At 36.5% G+C, this 16,377-nt stretch overlaps 1 protein-coding gene across 1 annotated transcript; it reads right to left on the bottom strand.

The window, feature by feature from the left end:
* Positions 1-1,631: 1,631 nt before the first annotated feature.
* LOC106054800 (endoglucanase A-like) lies at positions 1,632-10,033 on the bottom strand. The gene is made up of 7 exons (XM_013210830.2): positions 9,746-10,033; positions 8,339-8,494; positions 6,918-7,128; positions 5,701-5,837; positions 4,091-4,263; positions 2,784-2,931; positions 1,632-2,166 (listed from the first exon to the last, which is right to left on the bottom strand). The coding sequence occupies exons 1-7, from the start codon at positions 9,862-9,864 to the stop codon at positions 1,719-1,721; spliced, it is 1,392 nt and encodes a 463-aa protein (XP_013066284.2). The 5' UTR covers positions 9,865-10,033; the 3' UTR covers positions 1,632-1,718.
* Positions 10,034-16,377: the final 6,344 nt, after the last annotated feature.

The following is a 16,377-nucleotide window of genomic DNA, read 5'->3' as shown; positions in this document are numbered from 1 at the left end:
AAACAGATTAACCAATTAGTAGATTAATTACTGGCGATTAATTGTTTTGTTTGAAAACTTCAAGGGAAATCTGTCCTTCAGTATTAACAGGTATGTAAATATGGGGGGATTTTGTCACTTTAGATATTGTACACGTTATGTCTCCTACACCAAGGCCGGCCTTAGGCATAGGCAAACAAGGCAGCTGCTTAGGGCCTACTATTAATGGGGCCTCGCACAAGACTATGAAATTTTTGTTAGAAAAAAAAATGCGAACCAGCATGGATCAAATCTGAAACACAGCAGACATAACTTTATGGCTCTATTATATGTCTACTCGCTTCAAGTCTCTACTATGATTCAAGGTTTATCATATGATGTTTAGATTTATTTGTCAGATTTTTAGAAGACCATTGTTTCATCCATTTGTGGAAATGTCGAAACACAATTTCTAGTCTGGTGATCACGAATTGTCTATTTAATATGTCCACCCTATATTCTATATGGGTTTAACTTATTTGTTGGTTTAGGTATCGTTACAGGACAGTAAACAATTCTTTACATATTTTTCAGTCTTAAATGTTTGTTATTCTATTGCATTTGGGGCCTCCCTATTCGCTTCGCATAAGGCCTCTATTTGCCTAAGGCCGGCCCTGCCTACACCCATTCTTAGATCAAATGAAACTTTAAACAATTATTTATTGACCCTAACAAAACATGAATCAATTTAAAAATTAACCAATAAGTCAATTAACTTTTGGTAATTAATTATTTTGTTTGATATCGAATAAGGGAAATAGCCTCTACATTATAGAGAGATATGGTTGTAAGTGCGGTGTTCTTTCCCTCAGGTAAGCTTTTATTTAATTAATTTATTTTTTTTTTTTTTAGTATTTTACATGTTTCCTATTGAAACTCTATTCAAACACTTATTAGCCCCACAGAAAACTAAAACGTCTGCCAAACAAAACCTGAAGGTAGAAAAAAGGGAAACAATAACATGGCGGTCCACGTCTAGCCTAGCGTCACATTTCCGCAGAAGATTGGTGGGCACTAGCTGGTTAGTCGCTTGTGACAGATCGCTATGGAAAGGAATTGCCGCCTTGTTTCTAGATTATTTTTATCTGTGTGTGTGTGCATTTTTTCACTTGAAATGAACTGAGAATTGGTGCAATTTATTTGATCTTTGTACTCTGTTCTTTCCAAGCCCATGCTTCTACTCCAGTTCATCGTATTCTATTTGTTAGGAAATGTTGAGACATGTAAAATAAAATTTACTGAGTCATTTTCTTCCATATCGTGTCCAGTGGATTATCAAAGTATTGATGATAGTGAATAAATTCGCACCATTAGCTTGCTCTAATCTGTATGCTCTAATTCAGTTTATATAATCATGTATTTTTTGGCAGATATGAGCGCCACAAATAAGATGCCGTTTATCTCTAAGCAGTTTAATATTTAGATGTTTCTTTGTCTTTCTACATATCTCTAACTTCAAATTAAAAGACGTCAATTAAGAATTAAGCTCACTTTTTATTTAATAAAGAAGTTTTTTAAGTTTTATACAGAAGTTCTGTATTAAGAACACAATAAGTCTATAACGATTTAGTTGGACAAGCTGTCCGGAAATACAACCAAACCAAGACCGTACATCATAATCATTGGCGTTGTTTTATATAGTGTACAGAAATATGAAAGAGTTCCTCGTTACTTATTCAAAAATGTTTTCTTGTTATTACCTAATCCAAACAAGGACATTTACTGGCAACAATTGGTAAACTGTTCAAATTCTCGAGATGGAGTAGTCCACTTAAAGCTCCCTGGTAGCCGGCGTTATAGTCTGTGGACACTTCATTTAGGACGTAGTTATCACGTTTGTCTTCGTAGCTGTCGTCTACAAGGGGACCACCCACCAAGGCGCCTTGCAAAACGTGTGGGTTAGGCAAAGGCGAATTGAAGTTGTCCCAGCCACAGGGCGCCGGCTTGTCGGGGCAAGAGGCTGCACGGTGATGTGGTTGCAGGGGATACTTGTTGCCGACGCCAATTTGAAAACTGAAGCAGCCTCCGTTAAAGTTGTTGTCTCCTAGGATGTAGTTGATTTGTTGCACGGCCCATTGACGTAGTCTGATAGTCTGAATTCCCGACTCAGCCGCCAACAATGCTAAGAATGCAGTGTTGGCCATTTCTCTGTAGAGAAAGTGAGACACAATGTTATTAAATCTTTGGAAAATGTTTACTTTGTTTCTCACATTCAAGGTTTTTGAGTTATCTATCTAGTTCCTAAGTATTAAAGGACTGATCGGTTCAAATGGAAAAAAAAAAAAACAAAGGAAAAAAGTTGTTCTCTATTTTATAAGATAACGTCATAATGAAAACAACATCATGATTTGGATTTAAAAGCACTTGTGTTTATAAACCATTTTATTTTGTATGAAAAGAACTTTTCAAATCCTTTTCCACGGTGAAGTTCCATACCGATGTCCATTCCAGCATAAAATTATTAAACTTGAGAGATGAACTCAGATGGTGAATAAAAGTAGACTCTTTTAGAGGGCGAATTGGTTATTTTTAGTTTGGGATTTAGATATTTACATATATCGATGACTTCAAGGCGAATTAGTTTATGTGTCTTCAGGCGCCTTATAGTGTAATGTCCAGCTGCTGCCAACTAAAGAATTAAATGCAAATGCTTGTTTTTATAAATTAGGCGTGGTACGTGGCTTTTTTTGTTGTTGTTTTTTTAAGGAATGTTTGTACACGTATGAGATATAAGATAAATGCTGAATATTATTAAAGTCCCAAACCTGAGAGATCCCCATTTAAATCTCCATGCCAGGCCACAAGGTGTGTAGTCCATTGTTCCACCAGGTAACCAAGAGTCAAAATAGTTGACCAATGCCTGCTGGTACTTGTCTTCATGAGTTTCTTCATACAACAACAGAAGGCAGGAGGCTAGGAGGGGAAAGAATTTTGTAACAACTCAATATTGTGTAATTGATGTTTTCTCTTCAGCCTACATGTAGTTCTGTCATTTTATTGACAGCCTACAGAGTCTTCGGTTAACTCTTTCTCTCCGTAATTATTTTTACACGTTTCTACCAAATTCTTCATTTTGATAATTACTATTTCACTCCCCTGTTATGATTAAGCTTCAATAGCTTTGTTGTTTGTTATCAGAAAATGTTTTGTTTGGTATAGAATTAAAGGGGAATGAATGCTCTTTTTATATGACACAAAATAAATTTTATAACATTAAACATTAATTTAATTTAATGAGGTCAAATCAACGATGGTATCGTCAATTAGGAGAGAAAGAGTTAATACAAATCAGTAACTAACTGAGAAGGCAATAGACAACAAGACTCTAGTCCCCCAATAACTTGTTCGAATCCTGAGTTTTTGGACTGGAGCTCTGTCTCGTTAGTGATCTCGAGTTCCTCAATAATGTATCAAATACCTGGACTCTTAGTGTTTGATTGGAAATAGCAAGCATGAAATATTATATATGGACACATAACTATCTAGCATTAAAATATGAATGTAATGATTTCAATAAATGACAATATTAATACTCTATAATAACAGTAAAAGTTCTGACGAGATCTGTAGCTCTTCAAGGATTGCTTCATTTTCTGGAGAACATTCTCGAAGTCCTTAGAACATTCATCTTCACCACCGTGAGCGGGCGAAAAAGTGAAGGAAGACAATAGCATTGTATGCGATAGAATTGACAAAATCTGTAGGTCAAAGATTGGTCTGCGTAAAGTCTTGAAGCAGTACACTCTTCTTAAATCTTTAGGCTCGATATTTATCTATTAAAACATTGAGATTCCGATCAAAATTCCGATCAAAATTCCGATCAAATTTCTATCAAATCTCAAAATTAAATACGATTCAATACTGTTCAAAAAAGTGCACACAATTATTATAATGGCTTTATATTTATAATGTTGTTTTGTTGTTTTGTAGGTCAGTACTTCTGTACACTGTATACACTCAAAAGCTTTCTATCAATGAATAATTGTTCATTGCCTGAGCATCTGGAATATTGAATGACATTTTAACAATATATACATCTCTGTGCGTTCTGTTTGAATGAAGTCTATGTTACCTTGCTTATTGTCCCAGTCGTAAGACCAAGGGACATTAAAGTCTGCTAGTGTCCTGGCGTAGTCCAAGTAAGTGGAGTCGTTGGTCGCTCTGTACAGCCACATCGCCCCGTTACACATCTCATCGCTCTCTGAAGTGGAGTCATAGAAACCACGTGACCCGTTATACAGTCCCCTGGACATAGACATTTCTTTAGTCAACGTAATGCTTTCATTGGACATTTTTAAAAAACGTCTAGGTAGAGAAAGTAACCCCATGTGTGTGTGTTTTGTATGTCACGTTTGACAGGACATGATAACAGCTAATGGAAGCTTGTCAAATTTACTAACACTGACGAAAAGAATCCAGAAGAATCTTTGTACGGCGCTATTTAAGAACTTGAGATCGTTAGTCATTGTTTACGAACGGTCTTCGGTCATAAGGGTCGGATTGAAGGGAGGGCAGACGGGGCTACAGCCCGGGTTATCCAGGGGCCTCCACAAGAGTTCAAAATATATCCGAATTTCGACGGGTAAGAAACTTATAAGTTTTGTATTTTCTTAACATTTTTTTTTTCTCATTTTTACGGCTGACAAAAATGTCGTGATTAAAATGTGTCGGAAAATCGTTAAAAAGCATTCAATAAATCACAGCGCCATCTAGAAGTTTGATCTAGTAGTGTACATTACATGAGTTGATCTAGAACTTCAAGTTTGATATAGTAGTCTACATTACATGAGTTGATCTAGAAATTTAAGTTTGATCTAATAGTGTACATTACATGAGTTGATCTAGAAATTTAAGTTTGATCTAATAGTGTACATTACATGAGTTGATCTAGAAATTTAAGTTTGATCTAATAGTGTACATTACATGAGTTGATCTAGAAATTTAAGTTTGATCTTATAGTGTACATTACATGAGTTGATCTAGAAATTTAAGTTTGATCTAATAGTGTACATTACATGAGTTGATCTAGAAATTTAAGTTTGATCTAATAGTGTACATTACATGAGTTGATCTAGAAATTTAAGTTTGATCTAATAGTGTACATTACATGAGTTGATCTAGAAATTTAAGTTTGATCTAATAGTGTACATTACATGAGTTGATCTAGAAATTTAAGTTTGATCTAGTAGTGTACATTACATGAGTTGATTTCGTTTGATTGCGTGTTGAACGTCCTCACAGACCTGAACCTATTGAATGCTAGAACATTGTCTGGGATGGAAGAAGGAGAGTGGAAAGGGTTAAAACTCGAGACCATTGTTACGATAGTTCAAAGTTCATTCTACACAACCACGCCGCCATTTATGTCCCCAAAGTTACCAGGAATCTCCTAATAAAAAAAAAAGTCTTGACAAATACCAGCCCGCGGAAAACAAATGTACTTTCAATTCGAACGTCAATCAATGTGTTTAATGTTTAAGTGTAGCAACCAATGGCAAACTCAACTATTCTACTGGTTAATCCTGCCACGTCTTTCCCGCGCTTTTCTTTACCCACGTGATCCAAGCATTTCTTTTATTTTTAAATACTTGGGTGGCCCAGCAAAGTTACCTATGTCTATGGTTATTATTGTATTTCTGAATTTTAAAAAAAGACATGTTCTCAATCTGTCATTAAATGTACCTGTTGTCCATTGCAAACGCGTACAAGCTCTTGGCAGCAGAATAAAGTTGTTCGCTGTAGAAAATAGCTCCTTTCGCTTGAAAAGTTATAGACCCAGCTGCAAGTGCTGCCACTGTCTCCCCCAGAACATCACTGCCCTGAAACAAATGTTAATAAGACACGAGATTCAGCCAGTCACCACCAAACCAACAAAAGCTCAATCTCCGGAAAGTCCAGACAAACAAAAGACATTCAGTTTTAGTTTTACTTGGTAGGACTGTGTAAGACTTATTTTTGACTTTCTGGTTATGATCTATTTATAATTCTCTTTGTAATAGGATGAAATGTACTGTACTGTGTGGCTACATGTGCTTTCAAATTGAATTCTATTCTTGCTTTGATGTATGCATTTTGGATGTTCATTTGTTATTAGTTATGTAAATGAAGAAACTTTTCGCATTTAAATTATGAGTGAGTCTGGTGTGAATTTACATTTTGGTTTGTTATAGTTCTAAATTATAATGTTTTTTGTTTGGTGTAATGCACAAATTGTAAGACAAATTTCCGTACGGACATTAAAAAATAATAATAATAATTATTATTATTATTATTTTATTATTATTATGCAGTTATATCTATATACCGAGTTTTGGGTTCAATGAATGTAGATAGAATTTTAATATTGAAGATTTTCATGCATGGAGGCAAGTCTGAACGTATTGGTGTATCCGATGCACACTATAGGCAAGTATTAATAGACGAAGACTTTTATTAAACCATAGTGTTCACTATTTAGCTCTGTAGAGTCACATTTCTAAGTTCTTTTGCTTATAGCACAAAGTAATTTTTATTAGAGGCCCCGTAAGGGGAAAAGCCGCTATTAGGTTTGTGCAAAATGTCCGTTAGTCGCACTCAGATCTCAAAAACTAGAAGAGAAATGAAAAATATTATTTCACCACGCGATGCGGCTTGAAAAGTTTAGGTGCAACGGCTACTTTTGGGTTTCTAAAAGCAAACCGTTTAATTTATAAAATTAATTATGCAAGCGATTTTTTCATAAAAATACACCAATTCTAAAACAATTACATAAATGTAATGGCGATAATGTTACAGAATGCTAACAAGGCGATACACACTACTATGTATTTTCAGTATCACTTAGTTAGATATATCTCAAAACTCTGGTCTCAGCCTCGATTGCACCTGTTTAATAGGCTATATTAGGAAAGTGAATATACCTTGAAAGTTGTATTGATATATATGCACGGTCTGACCATGGTCATATCTTCAGGTCGGCCCCAGTAGGCGTGGTCAGTGTTACCGTCACCAATCTGGGCCACGAATTGTTGAGCCGATGCATTCCAGGCGTTAAGAAAGTAGTCCAGGGGCCATTTGATCATGTCGTACATGCTGTCCAGAGTTGCGGTAGAACTATACGCATCTTTAAACCTGAAGAGATATACAGTGCTGAGAGATTCAATCCAAACACAGTATATATAAAAGTATTGTATATGATGGTAACACTTCTGTTTGCATTGAATCTGTTGTCTCAAACAAAAGCATCTAATAAAAATAAGACTAAGACTAAGATTGCTTTATTGATTCTTATGGAAATTTATTGTAATTAGATGGACTCTTTTCTCGTATAAAAACAGATGGCTGGAGGAATGGTGTCAATAAAACAGACACAACAATAACTAGTGTATTCTAGTCTGTTTCAAAACTGACGAGAAATAACTGCCAATTTCCCAACTAACTATAATTAACTAATCTGTTTTCCAACTGGCCAGTAATAGTTAACCCAGTTTCTCAAGCCACCAGGATTACCTACCCCTATTTCCTAACGTACTAGGACTACAATGCATGTTTTTTTTTTAACTAACTAGGATATTCTATCCTTCTTTCTCAAGTGACTGGGATTGTCTACCCTTGTTTCCCCAACTGACTGGGATTGCTACCCTTGTTTCCTCAACTGACTGGGATTGTTACCCTTGTTTCCTCAACTGACTGGGATTGTTACCCGTGTTTCCTCAAACTGACAGGGATTGTTAGCCTTGTTCCCCAAACTGACTGGGATTGTTACCCTTATTCCCCAAACTGACTGGGATTGTTACCCTTGTTTCCTCAACTGACTGGGATTGTTACCCTTGTTTCTCAACTGACTGGGATTGTTATCTTTGTTCCCCAACTGACTGGGATTGTTACCCTTGTTTTCCAAACTGACTGGAATTGTTACCCTTGTTCCCCAAACTGACTGGAATTGTTACCCTTGTTCCCCAAAATGACTGGGATTGTTACCCTTGTTCCCCAAAATGACTGGGATTGTTACCCTTGTTCTCCAAACTGACTGGGATTGTTACCCTTGTTCTCCAAACTGACTGGGATTTTTACCCTTGTTCCCCAAGCTGACTGGGATTGTTACCCTTGTTCCCCAAACTGACTGGGATTGTTACCCTTGTTCCCCAACTGACTGGGATTGTTACCCTTGTTCCCCAAACTGACTGGGATTGTTACCCTTGTTTCCCTAACTGACTGGGATTATTACCCAACTGACCAGGATTACTTAAACTTGTTTCCCAAGCCACCAGGATTACCAACCCTTAATTTAAAACTGACCAGGATTGGTCTTAACAACAGGTATTGTTATCAAACTGCTCACCGGTATAATGACCACAACAATATTGTAGCAGCTGAAGCCATGGGCTGTCCAAACTTGACGTGGTCACCAGCATCATACCATCCTCCGACCACACAATCATTTAGCCCTGAATCTCCTCTCCATGGAATTGGATTGTTGATTGGCAGCTTGCCGGACCTGTGTTTGTCGGCAGTGCAAAGTATGCAATTAAAAAATTATGTTGACTAGCCATTTAGACTAAATTTGTGTGAGCTACATCTACTAATTATATGTTCATTCAACTACATCTACATATTATCTTTTATCCTGCTCATTAAGTTTAAATTATGGCTGGGCATGAAAAGTCTTAAACTTAAAGACTGATTATCATGAAGCAGCCTTAACGTCAAGAGGTCAGCTTTCTTTTTCGGGACCTGACTTCATTATAACTTAGACTGTCTACATTCTTTATATTGTGTCCTTTCAAGCAGGACTAACTTTTAGACGTGTGCTGGTATAGGCGAGATGAGGGTCAGAACTTTCCATGGGGAATGTAGCTCAGAACTTTCCATGTGGAATGTAGCTCAGAACTTTCCATGTGGAATGTAGGTCAGAACTTTCCTTGTGGTATGTAGGTCAGAACTTTTCATGTGGAATGTAGGTCAGAACTTTCCTTGTGAAATGTAGGTCAGAACTTTTCATGTGGAATGTAGGTCAGAACTTTTCATGTGGAATGTAGGTCAGAACTTTCCTTGTGGAATGTAGGTCATAACTTTTCATGTGGAATGTAGGTCATAACTTTTCATGTGGAATGTAGGTCAGAACTTTCCATGTGGAATTCAGCTCAGAACTTTCCATGTGGAATGTAGCTCAGAACTTTATATGTGGAATGTAGGTCAGAACTTTCCATGTGGAATTTAGGTCAGAACTTTCCTTGTGGAATGTAGTTGCTATTTTGACGACATCCGATAACGGAGAGTTTCAGGATAAATAAAGGGAAGGTAATGACTAATGTACGCTTCCTAGTTTAGAATTGATACACTTCTTTCTATTTCTATTTCTATTTCTATTTCTATTCTATTTCTATCTATCTGTCTATCGATCTATCTATGTGTGTCTGTCTGTCTGTCTATCTATCTATCTATCTATCTATCTATCTATCTATCTATCTGTCTGTCTGTCTGTCTGTCTGTCTGTCTGTCTGTCTGTCTATCTATCTATCTATCTATCTGTCTGTCTGTCTGTCTGTCTATCTATCTATCTATCTATCTATCTATCTATCTATCTATCTATCTGTCTGTCTGTCTGTCTGTCTGTCTGTCTGTCTGTCTATCTAACTATCTGTCTGTCTGTCTGTCTGTCTGTCTGTCTGTCTATCTATCTATCTATCTATCTATCTATCTATCTACCAACATCTATTGATATATCTCTAAAAATTCAAGGACTCACCTTTGAGTGTTTAAAAACAAAATAGATTTAGACAGAGCATTGGCGTAGTTCTTCCCACATTCCACTTGACCCGTCCACCACACACACACCACCAATAGGCACTTCAAAAGCCAACACATTGGATTTGAATCTCGTGAGAGTAGTTCGCCAGTAAAAACCCAGATTGTGTACAAATCAAAACATTCATAAACTTTCTATATTACTCCTTTTAACATACACTATCCAGGCCTCTGGTGAGTTGGTTGAGACTTAAGTGATGGCAGACAGCGCCGTTAAAAAGTGATTGTCTTATGTAAAAATTTTAATAATACACACACACATACACACAGTCATACATTATCTGGAGCCAATCTAATCAGTAAAAATAAGTCAAAACAAAACAAAAAATTAGTTTACAAACTTGTCTTTTTGGAAAACTTTTCTATGAAAAAAAATGTTTTGACCAGACCTTGTTTTAAAACTCTTGGACTGTGAGCAAAACATTTCTTTAGCACTATCAACATTTCGTGGGCGTAAGGAAGTAGTGGACCCAATAAACCGTCACTTTGTCTCTCTTGAACGGTATTATATTGATTTGAAACAATGTCTGCACTTGTTCTTATTGCCTCTTAAACACAACGGATCTTGCATCAGGAATATAAATTAAATATTCCATATGCTATTGTCATGGACCATCTTTATGTTTAGTAAGTAAAATAAGTCACCAAAAAGCTTAAGAGACGGCGAGGGATAGACTTTGTAGGCTTGACACTAATCGAACCAATTTGTTTTAGCCTCATGTTGAGAGCCTAGGTTGCACGCCTCATAGCACTCTGATAGAGTGAGGCCTTGTCAAATGCTGTTTTATTGAGGCTGCTTAGAGAACGAGTTGAAGTCTCAAGATCCATCTTTTAGACTTATTCGTGTAACACTGTGAAGTCAAAGAACGCTCTCAACATGGTGTGGTCTTTCTTGCTGAACACAAATAAGAGAATGGATGGACCTGCCAGATTCTATCTAAAGCAAAAAACAGGAGTTGAGAAAGTCGTCGACAAATCATTGGTGGTGCCCCAACGGTTCATCTAAGGGATAGATAAAAAGATAGATAAAGGGATAGATGAAAGTGAAGGACGAAGATTTCTCTTACATAACATGTCACGTGATTCAACGAGTTCTAATCTAAGAAATCAATATCTAAACCTACATAACTAGAGCAGACATCAAACTCAAAACTGTTCTTATTAAAAACATAAGTTTGACCTCTTAACCTGGTCTTACTTTTGAACCTTACAGACACGAATTCGAGAATCGCGTTGGTTCTTAAGTTTCATCATTTTTAGACTCTTATTGATTGCAGTATTAACAGTGTGGGAGTAGGCATGTTTTTTTCTTAACACTTCCTTTTGAGTCTCTATTGGACTAAGTAAACTTACAGTAGCAGCCTTGACCTCTTGTGCCAGTCCGAGTGTCCCACTCTTATCTTGCAGGCTATACACACCATGTTAAACTTATTCTACTTGTATCTTTTCTTGTTAGCTCTGATTTTTTAAACGTGTAATATTTTGATCTTTATTTATCTTATATTCATAGAGCTAGTTAAAAGTATGGAAGAAATGAGACAAATTATGCCAAGTGTTCATAAACAAATCACACAGCTAGTCTTGATTGGTCACGTCTCTTATCGACGAAATGGTCAGTCCGAAGTTACGCACATTGTTACGACAGTAGACCAGTAATGTGACAGTCCTTCACGTCTGTCTTTTAAGCCACTGATCACAAATTTATGAACTCTATATTACATAGTCAATTTGAGTGCGTTTTAATGATAATCATTTTTATTATTATTACTATTAAAACATCTATTATTGTAGAAATTAATTATTTTTTATCCTCTGACACTGCCAAGGACGATCTTCGTTAAAAGGGACACTAAATTTAGTGTAGTCCCCTCAACAGTGTTCACTAAGAAATGTTCTGATGATGTGGCAGATATGCAACAATACAGTCCTCTGGATGATGTGGCAGATATGCAACAATACAGTCCTCTGGATGATGTGGCAGATATGCAACAGTACTGTCCTCTGGATGATGTGGCAGACATGCAACAGTACTGTCCTCTGGATGATGTGGCAGATATGCAACAGTACTGTCCTCTGGATGATGTGGCAGATATGCAACTATACTGTCCTCTGGATGATGTGGCAGATATGCAACTATACTGTCCTCCCCTTTTGAGTGTTTCGGACTTTGAATGTGTCTGCGAGATCAATTATTAAGATAGAAACAAATGCAATAGGAATGGATCAAAATCAAAATTAATGTATTATTATTATTATTATTATTATTATAAAAGAGCGAGTATTCATTCTCTGGCGAAGCCAGGGTCGAGTTTCGTTAAAGGGAAACTAAATTCATCGTAGTCCCTTTAACAGTTTCCACCGAGGAATTTTCTGGTGATGTGGCAGGTCTGCAGAAATACCGCCCTCTGACAGGCAACGAGAATGTTTCTAGGAATGCCAAGGGCCTTGAAAGTGTCTGTGAGGTCAGTTGTTATTATCCCCTCGATTGATATAACTATGGGGTATATTGTTGTTTTAGATAACTTATTATTATTATTATTATTATTATTATGGAAGTGAATTAAATTTCAATCTCTGGCACTGCCAGGGTCGAGCTTCATTAAAGAGAAACCAAATTCATTGTTGTTCTCTTTAACAGTGTGCGCTGAGATATTTTCTGATAATGTATCAAGTCTGCAGCAGTACTGCTCTTAGACAGGTAAAGAGGATCCTCTTAGGAACACTTAGGGCTTTGAATGTGATCATGTATCATTATCCCCTCAGTTGATTGTATTGTAATTTTAGACAGCTTCCATAGTCACTTAATCTCTAACTTAGATTTTCATATTATTTTTAGTATTATTATCATGATCAGGGTCACCGCGAGGGTTGTGGCCGCCTGCGTGCGAAATTTTAAAATGCCGCCCCCCCCCCCTTTTTGTTTCTAGAAAAGAAATTAATTAAGACTGAGCTGGACACTGTACCAAAAGCGCTCTTTGATTTAAATCCGTTTATGTTTTGGTAGATCATTTGTTTCATATTCGAACTGTTGTCGTCGTATCCATCATGCCCTTTTAGATGTTTTATTTCCAATTTTAACTTTTAATCTTTTCTTTTACGATGTCACAAAGTCCTTCTCCAGTTGTCTCAGTAATAAGGCGAAACCCCAGAACATTTTCATGTATTTTAACATGAGGTTATTAGGATCATAAAATTTAGGATAGATTCCTCGAAATACAAAAGCCATTGATGGTGAATCTTTTTCAACATTCCGTCATTTTTGTAGAATGATCATCACGATTGTATTTTGGAGAGACGTGCATTGTCTCCCCAATCATCTGACATACGCGGATTCAGACGTGCCTACAAATTTATCCAACACACCACCAGGACAAAATGAAGCAACTCAGCGCTGAATATTTTTCTTGAGTTGAATACAAAATAAATATTCCACAAGTACAAGTCACATTTACAATGACTTGAAATAAAACAGAAAACAGAGTAAGGCAGTGTTTCACAAGCATTTCTGAGTGTGATCCCTACATTACCATATTTTGTTCGAGCCTCCTTAGAAGCTGGGGATCTAGAGGAGAGATGTGGGCTCCCACAGTGAGGTCCGTGAGTTGTTGTTTTTTTTTAAGAAAGTAATTAAAAGGAAAAGAAACTTATTCATAATTATAACACAATTTCTTAAATGTTTTGTTTTTTCATTTATATCAATTTAAAACTATGTTTAGAATCCAAATTGACAGAATGAAATTTCACAACACGTATCCGTTGTTGATTTTATTTTGTTCAGAACTAGTGTTGTCTATACAATTTGTTCAGAACTAGTGTTGCCTATACAATTTGTTCAGAACTAGTGTTGCCTATACAATTTGATCAGAACTAGTGTTGCCTATACAATTTCTTCAGAACTAGTGTTGCCTATACAATTTGTTCAGAACTAGTGTTGTCTATACAATTTCTTCAGAACTAGTGTTGTCTATACAATTTCTTCAGAACTAGTGTTGTCTATACAATTTGTTCAGAACTAGTGTTGCCTATACAATTTCTTCAGAACTAGTGTTGTCTATACAATTTGTTCAGAACTAGTGTTGCCTATACAATTTGTTCAGAACTAGTGTTGTCTATACAATTTCTTCAGAACTAGTGTTGTCTATACAATTTCTTCAGAACTAGTGTTGTCTATACAATTTGTTCAGAACTAGTGTTGCCTATACAATTTCTTCAGAACTAGTGTTGTCTATACAATTTGTTCAGAACTATTGTTGTCTATACAATTTGTTCAGAACTAGTGTTGCCTATACAATTTGTTCAGAACTAGTGTTGCCTATACAATTTCTTCAGAACTAGTGTTGTCTATACAATTTGTTCAGAACTAGTGTTACCTATACAATTTCTTCAGAACTAGTGTTGCCTATAAAATTTCTTCAGAACTAGTGTTGTCTATACAATTTGTTCAGAACTAGTGTTGCCTATACAATTTGTTCAGAACTAGTGTTGTCTATACAATTTGTTCAGAACTAGTGTTGTCTATACAATTTCTTCAGAACTAGTGTTGCCTATACAATTTCTTCAGAACTAGTGTTGCCTATACAATTTGTTCAGAACTAGTGTTGCCTATACAATTTGTTCAGAAATAGTGTTGCCTATACAATTTGTTCAGAAATAGTGTTGCCTATACAATTTTTAAGCATTGTAAAATGTTCTACCTGGAGATTGAATTGAAGAAGTCGGCAAGAGGTCTAATTTCGGAGCGGGGCCCCGACGCATACCGGCGTTTTCATTTTCAGAAATTCTTTCTCCTTCTTGTAGTACGAAGAGAGAATATCGAAAACGCCAATGTTGATATGCTTTCTTTCAAAACGAAATAATCATCCTAGTAAAAAAAAAGTCGAGGGCCATATTAGTCTATTAATAAAGAGGCAACCCTGGTCAGTAATAGGTCTATTATGGGAGGGACATTCTAGGTACGTGTAACGCATGGACGTCTGAAACTGGCATGATCATTTTTAAGACCATCTTCGTGTTAAGTACATCTCTTTTGCGGACCATTTTTGTACACACAAAAGTCGTCACTATAATGAAGTGCAATAGTCGGAAGAGACCATTCTGAGACAAGAAAAATCCAGTAGAATCACACTATAATGGAGACGTTTTGAAATGTTTTCTTCAAAAAGTTTTGACACACATCGTTGCATACACCTCTCTCGAAAATGGTCTAAATTTGACAAGGTTTTATTAGACGATGAAAAGACGTCTTTTACTTCAAATATTTTAATTTTAAAACATTGGTAATTATGTAATTTTAATTCTTTCTTCTTCTTCATCGTTCTCATTGTTATGTTGGAGTGTTCATATGACTAGACCAATACATGAGATGAACTGCGCAGTGGTTTCCAAATCAGGGAGCTCTCCATATAGTTTTCTTTCTATTGGGGTGATTTGGGGCCAATGTCTTATACGGGCCTCTTGGTAGAGAGAGCAGTTTTGGAGGACGTGGTCGGCATTTTCTGGTGATACTCCACATGGGCAGATTTCACTGGTTCCAATTTTGAGCTTCCGGAACATGTGTTGTCGCATTCTGTTGTGTCCGGTCCTGAGTCGAAAGATTAGACGTTGGTCTTGTCGGGATAGCTTATAGTAAGCATCATCTTTCTTGTGATTTGGATGGGAGCTCGTCCATTTCTCATTTATTTTATCTACAATTAATTTCTTCATTTCTTCTGGATAGAGTGCAGAGTTTACTTGTGAGTTTGTTCTCCCACTCTTGGCGAGTGTGTCAGCCTTCTCATTTCCTGCTAGTTGTATGTGAGCTGGTATCCATTGAATACCAGTTTTTTTTTGCTGTTGTGGTTGAGCTTTGTGAGTGCTGTTCTGAGGTTTTTAATATAAGGGGAATCAGAGTTTTGCAGGCTTTGGAGGGTTGTTTTTGCGTCTGTTAGAAAGACAATCTGACTGTGAGGGGAACTTGGATGATTTGCTAACATGGTAGCAGCTAGTGCTAGTGCTTCCCTTTCTGCTCTGTGACTGTCAGAGAGCTCTCCAGTTGCAAAGGATTTTTCTAGTTTTCCTCCATCTGGCCATTCGATAAGTATTCCAGCTCCTCCATTTGTGGTGGCTTTATGGGATGAGCCATCCGTGTAAACTCTGATCCACTGATTGCTAGGGTAATTGGTATGTAGAAAACAGTTCACTATTTCCTTGAGCTCTGTTGGTCTGTAATCAGATTTTATTTTTATGTTTTCAATATGGTCCCTTATAGTAGGAAGAGGGCTTTCGTCCCAGGGTGGAGATTCATTATAATGTATCGAGGATTCCAGAGTAATTTTTTCAAGTTGGTGTTTCTTTTTTAGGTTTAGAGATTCCTGTATGAAAAATTTTAATTTTAATAATATTCGGACATGGATTAATAAGTACAATGAAAATAAACTTTGTTTTTTCCGCCCCCCCCCCCCCCCTTGATGATCGGTCGTTGGCTTGTAGCTCCAGACAGCTAACACAACTGAACCGATGTAGGCGTATTATATTTTTAATAAATAATCTTTAAATAACTTGAAAAAACTTCTCTTGTGATCAAAAACTCAATAT

Source organism: Biomphalaria glabrata, chromosome 11 (assembly GCF_947242115.1).
Source record: "Biomphalaria glabrata chromosome 11, xgBioGlab47.1, whole genome shotgun sequence".
Classification (NCBI taxonomy): Eukaryota; Metazoa; Mollusca; class Gastropoda; family Planorbidae; genus Biomphalaria; species Biomphalaria glabrata.
This window is presented reverse-complemented; position numbering and strand designations above follow the sequence as displayed.

Bases quoted from the DNA above. Each gene is read 5' to 3' on its own strand.
- LOC106054800 (XM_013210830.2), bottom strand. From the start codon at position 9,864: ATGTGTTGGCTTTTGAAGTGCCTATTGGTGGTGTGTGTGTGGTGGACG. The intron at 4,264-5,700 runs GTACATTTAATG...GTCTATGTCCAG, and splicing joins GCGTTTGCAATGGACAACAG to GGGACTGTATAACGGGTCAC. The intron at 2,167-2,783 runs GTTTGGGACTTT...CTTTCTCTACAG, and splicing joins TTTAAATGGGGATCTCTCAG to AGAAATGGCCAACACTGCAT.